This window comes from Peromyscus eremicus, chromosome 1 (genome assembly GCF_949786415.1).
Source record: "Peromyscus eremicus chromosome 1, PerEre_H2_v1, whole genome shotgun sequence".
NCBI lineage: Eukaryota > Metazoa > Chordata > Mammalia > Rodentia > Cricetidae > Peromyscus > Peromyscus eremicus.
Window position 1 is genome coordinate 98,414,355 of NC_081416.1, and position 15,768 is coordinate 98,430,122.

The 15,768-nt window shown below is 44.3% G+C and overlaps 1 protein-coding gene across 2 annotated transcripts in view; it reads right to left on the reverse strand.

Annotated features, from left to right (window-relative positions):
- Clpb (ClpB family mitochondrial disaggregase) overlaps positions 1–15,768 on the reverse strand; it is a 125,972-nt gene that overhangs the window by 68,554 nt on the left and 41,650 nt on the right. The window contains exons 4-5 of one of the 2 annotated variants that reach the window (XM_059270237.1): positions 12,945–13,048; positions 7,811–7,900 (exon numbers count right to left, since the gene is read on the reverse strand). In XM_059270237.1, the coding sequence (XP_059126220.1) occupies positions 7,811–7,900; positions 12,945–13,048 (194 nt within the window). The remainder of the gene's footprint in view (positions 1–7,810; positions 7,901–12,944; positions 13,049–15,768) is intronic. The other variant, XM_059270247.1, reaches the window with a different exon arrangement.

Genomic DNA, 15,768 nt, shown 5'->3' on the forward strand with positions numbered 1-15,768 from the left:
GAGACGACTTCAGGTGAATGCTGGTCCTTCAGCAGAGGACCAGTATCACAGCCCAGGGATAAGCATTGTTCCTCAAGTGTCCTGCTCACCTGAGGTCTCACCTCACTATTGCCTTCCTAATGCTCGTTCTTACCCTGGAACTTCTGAAAATGCTATTCCAGCTGAACCCACCCATCCCTTAACTGTCTCTTGGCTGGCTAATTCCTTTCTAGGTCGCTAACAAAGGGACACTTTGTCTGGTGGTCCTTCCTTCCTGAGTGGAGGTAGGTATTACTCCTGAGGGCTCCTCTAGCATCTCCTCCCTCTCCCAAAGGCACTCCAGGGTGAGCACCTGTTTGTGCCTGTGCTTCCTTCCCTACTAGCTGGAGGCCAGGCAGTCTACTTTCTTCACTACATATACTCTGCGCTATAGTCCAGAACACAGCACAGTGGGCCAAAACTGCTTGACAGAAGCTTGTGGAATCAGTAAGCAGATATAAACTGAGTGCCTCTTTATGAAAGTCAAAAGTCTAAAATACTCTGAAATCCAAAACTTTTTTATTCCAAAACCTTTTTCTGTGCTGGCGCCATTCTGATTTTGGTTGGGCTGGTGACACATGGAAAGCAGAGGCAGGAGGGTTATAAATTTGCAGCTATCCTGAACTACACACAAAGACCTTGTCTCAAAAAAGTTCCTGATTTTGGAGCATCTGGAGTTCATATTTTTGGATTAGAGGTGTTCAACCAATAACACCTATATACAAATATTCCAAATTTCAAACAAACTCCTAAATCTGAAATTCTTCTGGTGCTAAGTGTTTTGGATAGATATATTTAACATTGCACACAATTAAAGTTAGATATTTCTGTTTGTGGAAAGCAATAACGACATCTACAAACAAATGTTTAGTGAAGGCAGCAGAGAATGGCTGGCAATTGAGCAAGCTCTAGGGCCAGACACTGGTGTTTGAATCCTGGATTGATCACTGTGCAGGTTCACACAGTTTGCTTGACCTCTCTGTGCCAAACTCCTGTCTGTCATGGAAAGACAGAACAGGAATCTCTTGGTGGGTTGCTCTGGGTGTGGTAAAGCAGCATCTGGTCTCAGTGTCAGTCACCATCCTTTCTATTTAGTCTCTTAGAAAGGCACAGGAGCAGGACACTGCAGGTGTGAGGTAACAAGCACCTGTTCTGTGTAGTGTCACTCAGCTGTGTCTGCTTAGAGTTCTGCAATACTGGTGCCCTCCAGAGTCAGCAAAGATCACTTCAGAACTGCTCCGTGAGCTCTAAGTTTATGCTCTCATTTCATAGGGGAACCCTGATGTTCAGCAGGGGGACATTCGGTAGCAAGCAGGAATCTTCTAGTTCAGCAGGGCCCATTCTGTGCTTGGCATGAAGCCTTATCTACACTGCCCAGTGTTATCACCCCGTGTCCCCACAGGCTCATATTTGAATGTTAGGTCCCTAGCTAGTAGAACAATTTTGGGAAGGATTAGGAGGTATGATCTTTGGGAGAAGGCGTGTCCCTGGGGGTGGGCTCTGAGGTTTCAAAAGCCCACGCCTGGCCCCGTCCCTTTATCTCTGTCTCCAACCTGTAGCTAAAATGTAAGCTCTCAGCTACTGCTCTAGTGCCACGCCTGCTGGTCTGCTGTCATGCTTCTTGCCATGGAATCTCTCTCCTCTCTCTCCTCTCTCCTCCTCCTCCTCCATCTTCTTCTTCCTCTCTCCTCTCCCCCCCCCCTCTCTCTCACACACACACACGCACGCACGGATGCACGCACGCACCCCCCCCCCCGAAACTGTAAGCAAGCCCTCAATTAAATAGTGCTTTGTTTTGTTTTTGCCTTGCTTGTGGTATTTCTTCATAGGAACAGAAAAGTAACTAAGACACAGCCCCACTGCTAACTGCTAAAAAGGCCCAATCCTGAGATCTCCCTTTTCTTAAGCCATAAAAGACAGATGGAGGTAGAAAGGGGGTGGAGAAAAGGAACAAGAACCCCCACCCCCACGGCCCGAGAGTAAGCAAAGTCATCCAAGGGAGCATCCAAGCCTGTCTCACCAGCTGGCCACCAAGGTGGTCTTCTGAGACCCAGCATTTAAGGCTGGCCTCTAGCCAGCGACCCATCTCCTTCTTAACAAAGATATCTTCCCACCTGTCTCCAGCACAGGGGGTGGCAGGCTCCTCTCCCAGAAGCTTTCCCTGTCTCTGTGGGAGGTCCCTCTGGCTACAGGAGGGACAGCTACTACTCTGCTCACTTCTGCCCCCTACCTCTGCCTGTCAATGTCAGGAAGTCTATGACTCGGGTCCACAGCCAGGGCCCTGGAGTCAGCAGCAGTCAGAGTCCCCATGGCCTCCATGTAGCTCTGGATGCTTCTCAGCACCACTCAAACACACAGTCCTGCCTCCCATGTTGAGAAATATTTAAGGTGAAGATGTCACACAGTCTGCCATTCTTAGTTTTGTCATGTGCTAAGCACTATGTAAAATGGGTATGACAAACAATAATTTGAGGAATACTGGTTAGTGCTTATTGTACTGAAATACCAATCCTTACAATTAATTATAAGTCTATAATTTTATTATAATATAAAATAATTATATCTTTCTTAAAGATATAATTCTTTAAATAAAATCTGACATAGATTAGGGGTGTCAATATGTGCCTCAGGTGGTACACAGCACTCAGGAGCAGAGGCAGGTCCATATCTGAGTTCAAGGCCAGTCTAGTCTACACAGTGAGTTCTAGGCCAGCCAGAGCTCCAACAGGAGACCCTACTTCAATAAACAAACAGATAGACAAATAAATAACACAAAGATTTATGACCATGTATTCATAAAAACCCAAAGGTAGATAGCATCCATCAACTGATGAACAGATAAACAATATATAATAGAATACTATTCAGCCATAAAAAGGAACGAAGTAATGATATTTGCCACAATATGCATGAAACATAATGCTAAGTAAAAGAAGTTAGTCACAAACGACCAGATGGCATATGGTTCCACGCACACAGAAACGTCCATTTTAGGCAATCTATAGAGACAAGGTAGATCATTAGTTGCCAGAGACTTGCAAGCAAATGGAGAATAATGGAGAATAACTGATAATGCATATGAGGTTTTTCTATGATCTGATGAAAATGTTCTAAAATGGATTGGGATGACGGTTGTATAACTCTTGTGAATAAGAATAAATCACTGTTATATATTTTACACGGTAAACTTCATCATATATGAATTAAATTCAATAAAGCTGTTACATTTAAAAGTATAAGCCAAGCTGGGCAGTAGTGGTGCATGCCTTTAATCCCAGCTCTTGGGAGGCAGAGGCAGGTGGGTCTCTGTGAGTTTGAGGGCAGCCTGGTCTACAGAGTGAGTTCCAAAAAAGCCAAGGCTGTTACACAGAGAAACCCTGTCTTGAAAAACAAACAAACAAACAAACAAAAAATTAAATAAGTAAAAGTATAAACCAAAAAAAAAGTAACTGCCAGGTGTAGTGGCACATGCCAGTAATCTCAGCACTTTGAAGAGGCAAGACGCTTGGGAGTTCAAGGCCAGTCTAGGCGACATAATGAGTTCAAGGCCAGTCTGAGTTTCTATCTCAAAATAAAGTGTCTGTAGGAAGCTGGGCATACTTCTGGCATTCAGGAAAGAGTCAACAAGTGGTAAGTTTATATCATGCTCTTTCTTCTTGTGATGCCATCCTGCCTGGCTGGAACCATCCCTAACACTAATACTGGAAAATGGCAGAAGCTCATTCATATTCAGTGGAGGGTCACAGGTATGTCACTTCAGTACTGTGGGGAGAAAATAATGCCTTCTATTTATTAAACTCTATGTGTGAGAGATCAGGCCAGGCACTTGATCAACTATTTTCCTCACAAGAATGCATTGGGATGCCATTTAATAAATGAAGAAACCAGACTTAGCTCAGTGCAGATGGTTTAAAGTGGCACCATCAGGCAATGATTATCTGTCCAGCTCAGATGCTTGCCTTCTTTTCTGTGTGACTGTGACTTCCTTCTGGCCTCGTATTTGCTTACAGTGGACTCACACTTTATGAATCAAGCAGCCTGAGGTCATGATCTCCCTTCCTCTATGCATTCTAGTAATGTCTAGTTCACACCAAATTAGTTGACATTTTCTCCTGCATGGGCTTATGTATTCTTACACAGTTTCATGCATATATTCTTGAATGTGGCAAGTGCTCAATAAATACTTCTTTAGTGAGATGTTAAGCTTGTCATCCTAAGCAGAAACTAGGTTCTTGAAGTATGGATATTGCTATCAGCTTTATCCTTTGTGGAATGTATGAGCCCATGGTGGCCGAGGCTGGCTTCAGGTCCAGCTTCCACTTAAAAACGGTTGTCACAGGTACCATGCTCTCCGTTCATGGACTCCTTAGGAACAGGGTCCTTTTTGGCCCATCACTACCTGTCCCATGTGTAACAAGGGAGCTAGCACATACCGGCTCAGAAAAGGTGTGACAGATTACAGGGGAGACTGGGCCAGGAGCCTTCTGACAGGAAGCACAGCTCATCTCTTCTAATTTCACAGAAAGGAAGGGAGAGCAGGAGCCTGGCAAGGAACTGGAGACTGCTTATTGACTCTTGAGTGGTGTACTCTTTGGCCCAGGATTCCTTTACCAGAGAGCCTGGTGAGGCTTTTCAGACCCACACCACACCTTCCCATCACCAAATGTAAAAGGGGGCGAACTCCTAGAAGTCTGTTACAGACATGTACTGAAACCCAAACACTGCTTCTGTCTCTCTCACTTCTCACCTTTGCTGACTCGTAGAGTAGCATGGTGCTCAGTGGTCTCTGGACCTCTTTGCTTTGCTCTATGATTACCCCACACTCATCCTCTCCCATCCTAACTAAGGCACATCCTTTCAGCCCCAGGGACCCTCAGGGACAAGCTGGCAGTAAGAAGCCTGCTTCTCAGCAGCTGTGCAACCTGGCTGGTCCAACTTGGTCCCTCAGTGATCCCCGTCTCTGCACCTGCTTGCCTCTCCTCTGCCTTTTCTTCAAGATGTTAAAAACTTGCAATAAAAAACAAATACAAAACGCTGTAATTAATAGCCAATTCCAAGCCAACCAAGCATCTCTACTAATAAACCTCAACACTTGCAAAAAGAACAATAAATTCTGCCCCTCTCTGGTTCGGAGGTGGTCTCTTTTATATACTCTGTGTGGTGTGTATGCATGTGGGTAAGCGTGTCTACATATATATTTATTTTCCTTTATTTCCCATCCAGGGAGGGGCAGAATAATGAACTGCGTGCGTCAGAGAAGATGAATCTGAGATACTAGGGAGCAGTGCAGTAAAAAGATTAAAGTGTTATTATTGTTGGTTTTTTTTCCCCCATGGTCCATTGTGACAGCTCGACCGTCATCTGTAAAAAATGTCTCAGCGAGAGATAATCATCGGAAACTCAATAAAGCGTCAGGGGGAGCCTCAGCCCCCATCAATCACTGGGTGCCTGGAAAATTTCAGCCCTCTGTCTCCCTTCCTGCTATCCATATAAATGTCTCTAATATATTTTGTGTGGTGTGTGGGACCCAACCCTGATTTGGAACTTTTGATGAAAAAATATTTATACACAAAATATGTAAATCAGTTAAAAATCACAAGACTAGCTCTTTGCCACCCCATCATACTTTTTTCTTATTTTTATAAATGCATCGAATTTATTCTTTTTAATAAAACATGTCAACTACTCTCTCTCTCTCCTAAGAGAGAAAGACATATATGTCCATGTAGGTTTGGAGGGCTAAAAGTATAGAAATAATTAACCTAACTGGCTAATACATTTCATCTTGAAGTTGGCCAAAATGCCTGATGGAGTGACAGACCTCTGTCCACCCTGCTGATTCTGTGGCAGTACTGAGAAATGGCATGCAGAACTACTGGCCCTGGAAGGGCAATGAGACTCCTGAGTGGACCTGGACAAGGATGAAGAGGAGTCAAGGCATTAATAAAACAACTTGCCTAAGAGCTTTTAGCCTGCTGGTTTCCCATGCCTCTGGAGAAGCCAAAGGTCTTGGCACACTCAGTGAGAGGTGCATGCAGCCTGGTATGGTCTCTGAGCTCAATATAAGGGAAGGAAATAGTTTCGTTGGCACTGGACATCACTGCTTAAAAAAAAAAAGATTATTTGTGTGTGTATGTGCACACACTGGCGCACATGTTTAGCCTCAGAGGCCAGAAGAGGGTGTCAAATCTCCTAGAGCTAGAGTTACAGATAGTTATCATCCACTTGATGTGAGTGCTGGGAACCAAACTCTACTTCTCTAAAGGAGCAGCAAGTGATCTTAACTGCTGGGGCATCTCTCCAGTCCTTGGACTTAGTTTCCTTTAGTGAGCACACAATGTTGAACATAAGATCACTAAATGTTACCTGCTGCTGCCTTAGCTATTGACATGGTGTGGCCTCATCACACCCTCCCCTTCTCTACCCTTGAAGCAGTCAATTCCTGTAGCCTCCTCTCCTCCAGGACTTTGGAGGTGCCTCTGCATTTCAAGATAAAATCCTGGTGTCTTGATCTGACTCATCTTCTAATGCTGTGTTGCTATGGCTCATTACTCACTGAAAGGAGATCTTCTGCATGGATGGTGTACCCTAACATATTCATTCTCCAGCCTGAAACAGAACTTCCCTATTCCCACATCTGAGCGTTTTGGACAAGGTACATCCCTGCTCTCCTCACACCTATCCATACCCACTTTTCTGTCCTCTGGCAGCTGCCTCAAATCTTCCTAGATTTTGAGAATCAGGGCTAATTTTATTTCCTTGCCTGCTTCAGCCCAACAGTTTTTGCTCTGAGCTCTGTTGTGATCTGTACTTGTGACTGGACCCTGGTCTAAAGTGGTCTTGGTTGTATCAATCTTTATTATTACTAGCTGCCATTCTTACACATTATACTTGCATGATATTTTGCTTTTTTCTCAAGTGCTTTCATAAGTATGTCAACTGACTCTTTCTCCCCTGGGGTTGGGAGCACAGGGTCTCACAATGTAGCTCAGGCTGGTCTTAAACTTTTATTCTTTCTGCCTCAGTCTCCTGAATCCTGGGATTATAGGCATGTAACAACATAGCAGCAATCAAATGATTCTTACAACAAATATGTGGTGTGAGAAATAGTCTCTATAGATGAGAAAACCAGCACAGAACAGGATGAACTGCCCAAGATCCCATCATTAAGTAGCAGACAATCCATTTCTTAGATTCAAATTAATATTTGACTCTTTAAGGATAATTTGTCAAAGACTCTGTAGTTTCCTATGGACATAGAGACTAATGATCATGATGAGGTTCAAACAGGTTTTCATTAACGGAATTCCTCCTACATTCCGGGCTTAGGAGAGGGATAAATATATTATTTCTAGCTCTCTTAATCACTTTTATTTTACAAATTAAGAAGGAGAGCTTCAGAGATGTCTAGGGAACTGCTCCAGGTGTCACAGCTACTAAGTGGTCTACAAACCCACCACGGCTTAAGCACATCTATGGGTGAAGCCTAGAGTGGCAATCTAAGCATTGGACTACAAGTAACACCCATCATCTGGACTGTGCTATTCATGGTCAGGGGAAGGGGGCTGGCATACATGCAGAGTCAGGTCTCTGGGGGTGAGACCCAAACTCCCCCCTGGGAGCCTCTGTATTCCTACTTGTCTGCATTCTCCATTGTGCCAGGGAAGGCTTGGGCCCATGGTGCTTAACTTATACACTGGATGGTTAGCTTATGGAATGAATTGGTGAGACCACACCTCGCATGGTCTGGGGATGAGAAGAACTATTACAGTATAGAGAGCAATTCCATTACCGCCAGCGGGGACTCCTAGCCACCTCCTGAACTCCAGGGCACTTGTCCACTGGTTTGTGATGCGCCAGCTTGCACAGTCTTGTCCCCCATCTGAAGGCAAGAGATGGGGAGGTCAGCTGGAGCAGGCCAGGACCTGTCGCCCCTGTGGGAAGGGGTTCTTGGGTGGGAGGGCTTAGCTCTGGTAGGTCCAGTCTGACAAGCCTTTACTCCGGAAGAGCCCTATGCCAACCCAGTTCTTCAGGACTCATCTTTATTCAGCTGCCACTCGGAGCTGAGAAGAGAGCCTGACTTATGGCCTGTTCTGGCCACGTTTCTACCATGTTTTATTGTTTTAATTGTACATATGAGAGGCACTTGGAGTGCTCGCTTGCATTTCTGACAGCACCAGACACTGGATGTTTATAACCATTACTTATAAGCAGCCTGCGGCATCCACGGCTGGGCGACTTGTTTACTGTTACCACTAATTTAATGTCTCCTCCACCTGAGGATCGGAGCCCACTGCCCAGCCACAAGTGGAAGTCTTCTGGAGTGAGCAGGTAGGCTGAGGTTCTGAAGGGAATGTGGTCAAGACAGGGAATGAGCTGGCAGAGGAACAGCTATACTCCCACCTGTCTGTCATATCTGTCTCATCTGTGTCCATTTCTTAGAATGTATTTCCTTCCCCCCTCCTCTTGAGCCTGAAGCAGCTCAAATCTCCATTCCTCTGAGCTTATTACTTGCTCTATGTGTAGCTGAACATTCAGAACCATAGATATCATACAGTTACCAAGACCTTTGGCTCATATAACCCAGTGACCCATGGCAAGAATCTCCTAAGAAACCCTTGATGGGCAGATATCCAGCCTGTTTATGCTCCTTGGTACATTGCTCACTACTTGCTAATCAGGTGTCCTGACTTATACTGTGCCCAACTACACTCATAGAGGAACTTCATTGCCACTGATTCTTACATACATATGGTTATTGTTAATCATCCTAACAGTCCAACAACATGGGTGCTGTTATCCCTGTATCACAGAGAAGTCTGAAAGTCAAGGACTTTATGTCACTTGCCAAGATTACATAGTCAGTCAGTAACAGGGCTTAGATAAACCATGGTTACCTGGCAATATCTCCTGAGTTTTTTTCAAGGAGCAGTGCTGGCATGTAAGGCAGGGGAAAGGCATTCCTAGGCATGGCTGACCTGTGACAGGGCCTCAGTGAGGAGAGCAAAGACCATTCTTCCCTCCTCAGGCTGTGTGTGTTCTGGGCAAGCAATGTAGACACAAAGTGTCTCCTAACTTTTGGTTTCCTTACTGGAGAGTTCTTCTCAGCCAACCTGGCAATCTCCAACTCACCCTTAAGACTCAGTTCAAAGTCATTCACCCAATGACATGTCCAAGACATAGCTTGATCTTAGAAAGACCATCAGTAGCTCATTCTGTGCTGCTTACATTCTTCATACAGCTAGCTACCTTTGCCTTTACCACTCGGTAGTGTGACTCCTTGCTAAGGTCCATCTTATTTGACTAGGAGCACTGCCGAGGGGCCAGACCATGTATATTCATTTAGATATTCCCAGCATCTGGCAGAGTGCCTGACATGCAGTAAAAGCAAGCTGAATTATAAATAAGTGGAACTAATAAGCAATTATAACTGTAGAGAACTTGGCAATTCACACGTCACATTATTTTATATCTTGATCAACACAGCGATACTGACAGGCAGACAAAGGGTATACTACTGGGGTTAGGGGAATTGGGCCAAGGTCATAAATTACAATCCACCATCTTCCCTCAGTACCAAGGATAGGTTGAGACTCACAGAAATAACAATTATAAAATATGGTGAATTAGTACTGACTCTGCTCTGACAGCAAGGACTGTCTAGCTGCCTTAAGCCTGTGGCTTTTCTGTGATACCAAGACTCACTCTTCTAAATTCTTCCCTGCACATCTCCCAGCTCCCCACCCCCATGTCAAGTCAGTCAAATGAACCACAGGGATCGTAAACTTGTATCTCACCAATGAGGATGACCAGAGCTGGGCAGTCCTGGCTCACAACAGGCAGGCAATGACTACTAACAGAAGGGATGAAAGGACAAGGAGTATTTGAATGGAGAAAGGTCTGAAAACATGGTGAAGAAGATGATAAAGGATTGTGGGGCATCTAACCTTTGGATCCTGGAACCTTACATGTGGTCTACAATGTTAGGCCATCCTCATAATTAACCTGGCAGCTAGAGAAGAGCCCTGAGATGACATATATGAACTGTCATCATCCTAGTCCCATCCAGAAAGCAGAGAACAAAGTACATCTAAACAGATACACCTTGGAAAATAAACTGGCAGACAAAGGTAGTCAGTGAAGAAGAGGGGATCTTATAAGCTACCAGTACTGAGTTTATTAACGACTCCTGACCAAATTCTAGAATTAAAAACAAAAAGCCAAAAAAACAGTGCTGGGGACTGAACTCAGGGCCTCATGCCTACTAGCAAGTACCCTACCACTGTGCAGCATCTCTAGCCCTAGGACGCTTTTCTTTTTTCTTTCTTTCTTTTTGTTTGTTTGTTTTTTTGAGACAGGGTTTCTCTGTGTATCTCCTGCTGTCCTGGAACTCACTCTATAGACCAGGCTGGTCTTGGACTCAGAAATCCAACTGCTTCTGCCTCCCAAGTGCTGAGACTGAAGGCATGCACCACTATGCCCGGCCCCGGAATGCATTTTTTTAAATGCTTCTTAAGCACTCTGATGATTACTGAGTGCCTATAGGTTCCTTGAAAACAAGTCATTAATGTGCAGGGGTAAGCAAAGGTCATTAGGATAAGGAAGGAAAATGAATGTAGGAGACATTTTTTATTTTAACAACCAACAGTAGAAAACAATCTCCCATTTTTGACAAAGATAGAGGATGGGAAAGGAGGGGCTGGTTGACGACAGCTGTGGGCAATGACAACACATCGAAACTGCCTTGCCACATGCTGGAGACTCTGCATCATCAACGGCCTATGATCATTTGATCTAAAAAGTGCACGATGGTAGAGAGCGTGTCTGCCTAGAAGAGTGCTAGCACACAGAAATGTGATCAGTAAGTAGTTTTGAATGAATACTGCATCTACAGAAAGCCCACTGGAACTGCAGGCTATACAGAATTGAAAGAAATAGTTAATACTTTTTCTTTCTTTCATGGCAGCCTTTCCTAATGTTTTTATTGTCTGTCTATCCTACCCATTTGTCTACCTGCAATGAAGGCTGGTTGGCATTAGAGTTAGAAAGAACTCAGGGAGGCTGGTCAAATGAATAAATGAACCAGACTGTCTGTGCACCCTTATGGTTACTTCAGTACTGAAGAGTCAGGCTGAGTAGTCAAACCAAAGATGAATGGTCCGTAAAGTTGAAATTTACACAATTTGGCTATTCCCAGAAAAAAACAAACAAACAAACAGTTGACCACTATTGTATTGATCTAGAATGAATTTGAGCATCAACATACAGAGAAACATCAGAACACAAAGCCACCAAGCTGACAGCAAAAGCTGGACTAGATTCCGCAAAATCGGCTAAAATTCTCAGAGCAGAAGAGAAGGCATTCCCGGACCCCCCACTCCTTCTTGGCCCCACCATCTGAGAGTTTCTTGCTTTCTGGTGAGAGCGCCCAAACAGTGCGCACACAGACTCAAGGAGAACGCTGCGTTTGAGTGACAGCAGACAGCCCACCAGCCGAGGCCATTTTAAGCAGCAAATACAGGGCGAGTTTGGTACTCTTGAACTTCTCTTCTGTTTGGAGTATAAAGTGAACACTCTTCCAGCTCAGAGGAATTCACAGAGGCACAGGTCACGGCCTACACACAAGGAACTGTCAGCTGGGAAGGAGAGAGAAGACATATGGAAAGGCGGGAGTTCAAATAACCAGAGAAAAGGCCAAAATTTAAGGAGCAATTCAGAGTAGCAGCTGAGGGCAGGGTAACCGCACTTCATGTGGGCATAATGCCCTGATGCTCTTGGACACTCCCCTCATGCCACCAATCTGAGCAACTTTCTCCCCGAGGCAGCAGCAAACCCTCTGCTCTGGGCTACCACAGAGCCGTCATTCACAGAGCATGCACTCAGAGGGCTGCGGGCACCGAGTCTCCTTTGCCGAGTCTCCTCTAGGAGTCAAGTGCTGCTGACTTTTTTTTTTCCAAGCCAGGGTTTCTCTGTGTAGTTTTGGTGCCTCTCCTAGATCTCACTCTGTAGACCATGCTGCCCTCAAACTCACAGAGATCTGTCTGGCTCTGCCTCCTGAATGCTGGGATTAAAGGCGTGCACCACTGCCACCTTGCTCAAGAGCTGACTTTTAAGGCAGTCAGCAGGGCTACTGTCCTGCTATTACAATTCTAAAGCAGCCACTGCTAAAGCTGTGCTGTCACCAAATCTCAGAGGAATAGCAGTCTATCTGGGTGATGGTGGACAATGGACAGGAGGCAGGCACAGTTTATACAGGCAAAAGCTCAGATATAAAATACACATTAGTCTGCAGCCAATGCAACCTACACTCTTGTCAATCTCATTTCTGAAGAACTACTCAGCAGAGACAACACAGACTAATTTGACCAGATTCTCTCCAACAGATAGCTGCCACAACACCTCTTCTGTGATCCAATAATCACCCACATACTCACAAGGTATTAATAACAAGCCCATTTCTACAGCTCTCAGAACATCAAGGCACAAAGGTCTGTTTCTTGCCCTAGGTCACAGCAAAGCAAAGAGCCAGTCCCAGAGATCAGACCACACACGGAAAAAGCAATATTCACAGTTGTACTTAGAGATCTCTATGGCTAAGGGAACCACAACAGTATGTTCTAGTACTGGGGCACGAAGTCTAGAGGAAGTAAAAGGAGCAAGCCCACATTCCATGCAGTATCTTCAACCATTTCACTGAAATCTGTTCTATTGCTTGTTCCTCTGAGGCTCCCAGTCTCAGGAGACAAGGAGAAATGTGCCCCACCTCAATTAGGCCATGAACTCAGGCTCCTACTCTTTCCCTAACACTTTCAAAGTGGTGAAAGGCACTATGAAAAGCATCTCTTCTAAGCCCTTTGGGACACTGAGCAAAGCTTGTGAAAGCCACAGGTGGAGACACCCAGAGCAGTGGGGTAGCCCAACCTTACCTTCCAAAGAATGGATTCCCTGTTCCTTGGCAGTCTTGTAGACACTGCTGAAATCATCCCCAAGGTTTGGGTCAGCTCCAGCAGCAAGTAGGACCTGCACCACACTGGAAGCAAAAGCAGATCATAAGGTCTGGTTTTCACAGCTACAAGACAAACAATTCATCCAACAACTACTTTACAAATGCACACTACATTCGAGTCACTGGTCAATGGGCTAGACTCCATGTGACATGGAGCTTATGACTCCTGGGAAGGAAACAAGTGTACAACTATAGCAAAGAAAAAAATATAAGTAGACATGAATGTTGAGATTGGGGTTGAGGGTGAGAACAGGGGTGATAGGGAGAAAAGAGGGAGGAAGGCTGAGAGGGTCAATACATTTCATATTTATAGAAAATTGTCTAAGAACAAATTTAATTAATAAAAACACCTAGGAATAAAGCTTCGAAAGGAGGTGGAAACATTACAGCAAAGTGTGACATAGGTCAGGATGGGAAGTACATGTGCATTAGTAGGGCACAGGAGGAGCCCGAGTAATGTCTTCTAGCAGGACGGAGGCAGGACAGCACAATGCGAGTGAAAGAAAGCTCAGTGCTTTATATGAAGGAAGTTTGAATGAGGGGAAGGACAGTAGGACATAGGTAAGGAAAAGCAACATGATCACATATGCTTTCTTCTACACATACACACACACACACACACACACACACACACGCACGCACGCACGCACGCACACACGCAAGAATAAATTCCGACAATATTAAAATATAAAATGGAAGAATCTCTTTAGGTCCACTTTATTAATCCAAATTCTAAGAGCAATCATTATAAAGAGTTTGGCATAATTTGTACCAAGCCTTTACAATTAGAGGAATCATTCCAGGAGCTGTGTAAGAATGGACTGGGAGGAGTTTAACAGTTGGCAGACTCCACAAGGGCACGGGACTCAGAGCTTGAACTAGTTACATGTTCAGTGTACATTAGCTTCCCTTCTCTCTCCTATGACGTCACGGTCCCACAAAGACTTCATAAAGAAGAAAGATGTCTTAAAACAGGACAGTTGACTGTTGTTTTTTTTTTTCAGGAAGCACATTTATACTTTACAGTAACTGGGTCATATATAAACTCTAAATGCACAAACACCTTTTCATGCATGTCAGAAACATCGTTTGTTGCAGTTGTAGAGTATTCTAAGATTATTCTGTGTTTGTTTTGTTTTAGATTTTGAGTCAGGGTCTCTGTCATCCTGGCTGTCCTGGAACTTGCTCTATAGACCAGGCTGGCCTCGAACTCCTGTCTCTGCCTCTGTAGTGCTGGGATTAAAAGCATGCACCACAGCCAGCTATTCTGTCTTTTAACCAATCTTTTATGGTAAAAGAGAATGTCTTTAATATTTTTATTAGAAGTTACAGTTCTAGGAGAAAGTATAAGGAGCTCTTTCTTCTCCCCACTGAGACAAGGACTTGCTATGTAGCCCTGGCTATCCTTAAACTTGTGACAATCCTCCTGCCTCAGGTTCCTGAGTGCTTGTATTACAAGCATATGGCACCCAACACTAGCATAAGCATTTCAGAGGACTCTGATAGTATTGTTGAGCTGCCTTTCAGAGACGGGACTAATCTTTATTCTCATGAGTCAAGTGTGAGGCACGTGGGAACTCTGGGCCTTTCCTCCCTCGGACATGTCTCTCTCTTCTTTTGTAGACAGGACATGGAGCCAGACTGCTACTCTAAGTCTCATTTCTATGATTCCCAGCCGAGTTGAATTTCTAAAGACTAGGTGTAACAGTCCTCTGTTCCCTGTTTCATGATTTCTTTATCAGTGTCCTTTGCCAGATCTTCTCTTCGTGAAAGGTAATTTTTTACTTTTTCTGAACTGACCTTCAAAATTGTTAACACTTTGAACGGCATAAATGGCAGGTGTGTCAAACAAATCCCTGGGATTTTCAAAACTATTAAAAAGCCAGACTTCAGTTTCAGTTTTTCTTTTGATTTTTCAGTATTTGCAGCCAACAGTGCTGTTGGCTTTTCCATGGATCACCTGGTTTGGACGTTGCTATCTTCAACAGGCACAACATCTGCCTAAGTAAATTCTGGGACAATCTGGGCATGACCACATGAGTAACGACAACAATGGCTTATAACTAACCCGTTATAATTACATACATACTTTAGAGGAAGACTGTAGAGATGAGGCAAAGTTAGGAACTGGGAGAGAGTTGTTCTTAGAGTGAAGGTACACACACTGGTGAGTGCGGGCACTATCAGGTAAGTTGTGCTTATAATATTTATATGTCTATACAAGATCTATAACAACCCATCAAATAAGATGCAATTCTATGAGTCCACATTTAATCCCAGTACTTGGAGGATCTGGAGTCAAGGCCATCCTCAGCCACATAGTGCGTTCAAGGCTAACCTGGGATACAAACAATGCCAGGAGCAATGGTTCGTGCTAGTAAACTCAACATCAGGGAGGCTGAGGCAGGAGGATTTCAAGAAAATTGAGGCTAGCCTGTAAGTGTGAGATACTGTTTCAAAAAAAAAAAGGGTAATTTTTATCTTTGAACCAAGGTCTTCATGTATCTCGAGGCCCATTCATTTCCCCATCCCTTCATACCCGTCCTCTGCCCCCTAATAAAGCAAAATTTAAGAGAAAAAAGGAAAAAAAAATTAAAAAAAGGGAAAAACTTAAAAAATCTCATCATGGAAGCTGCAGTGTGACACAGTGAGTCATGCCATAAACCCTTTGTCTATATATCTTTATTTGCAAGTGTTCATTGCAGAGTCATTGGTCTGGTTCGAGGCCTCTGGTTTCTACTACA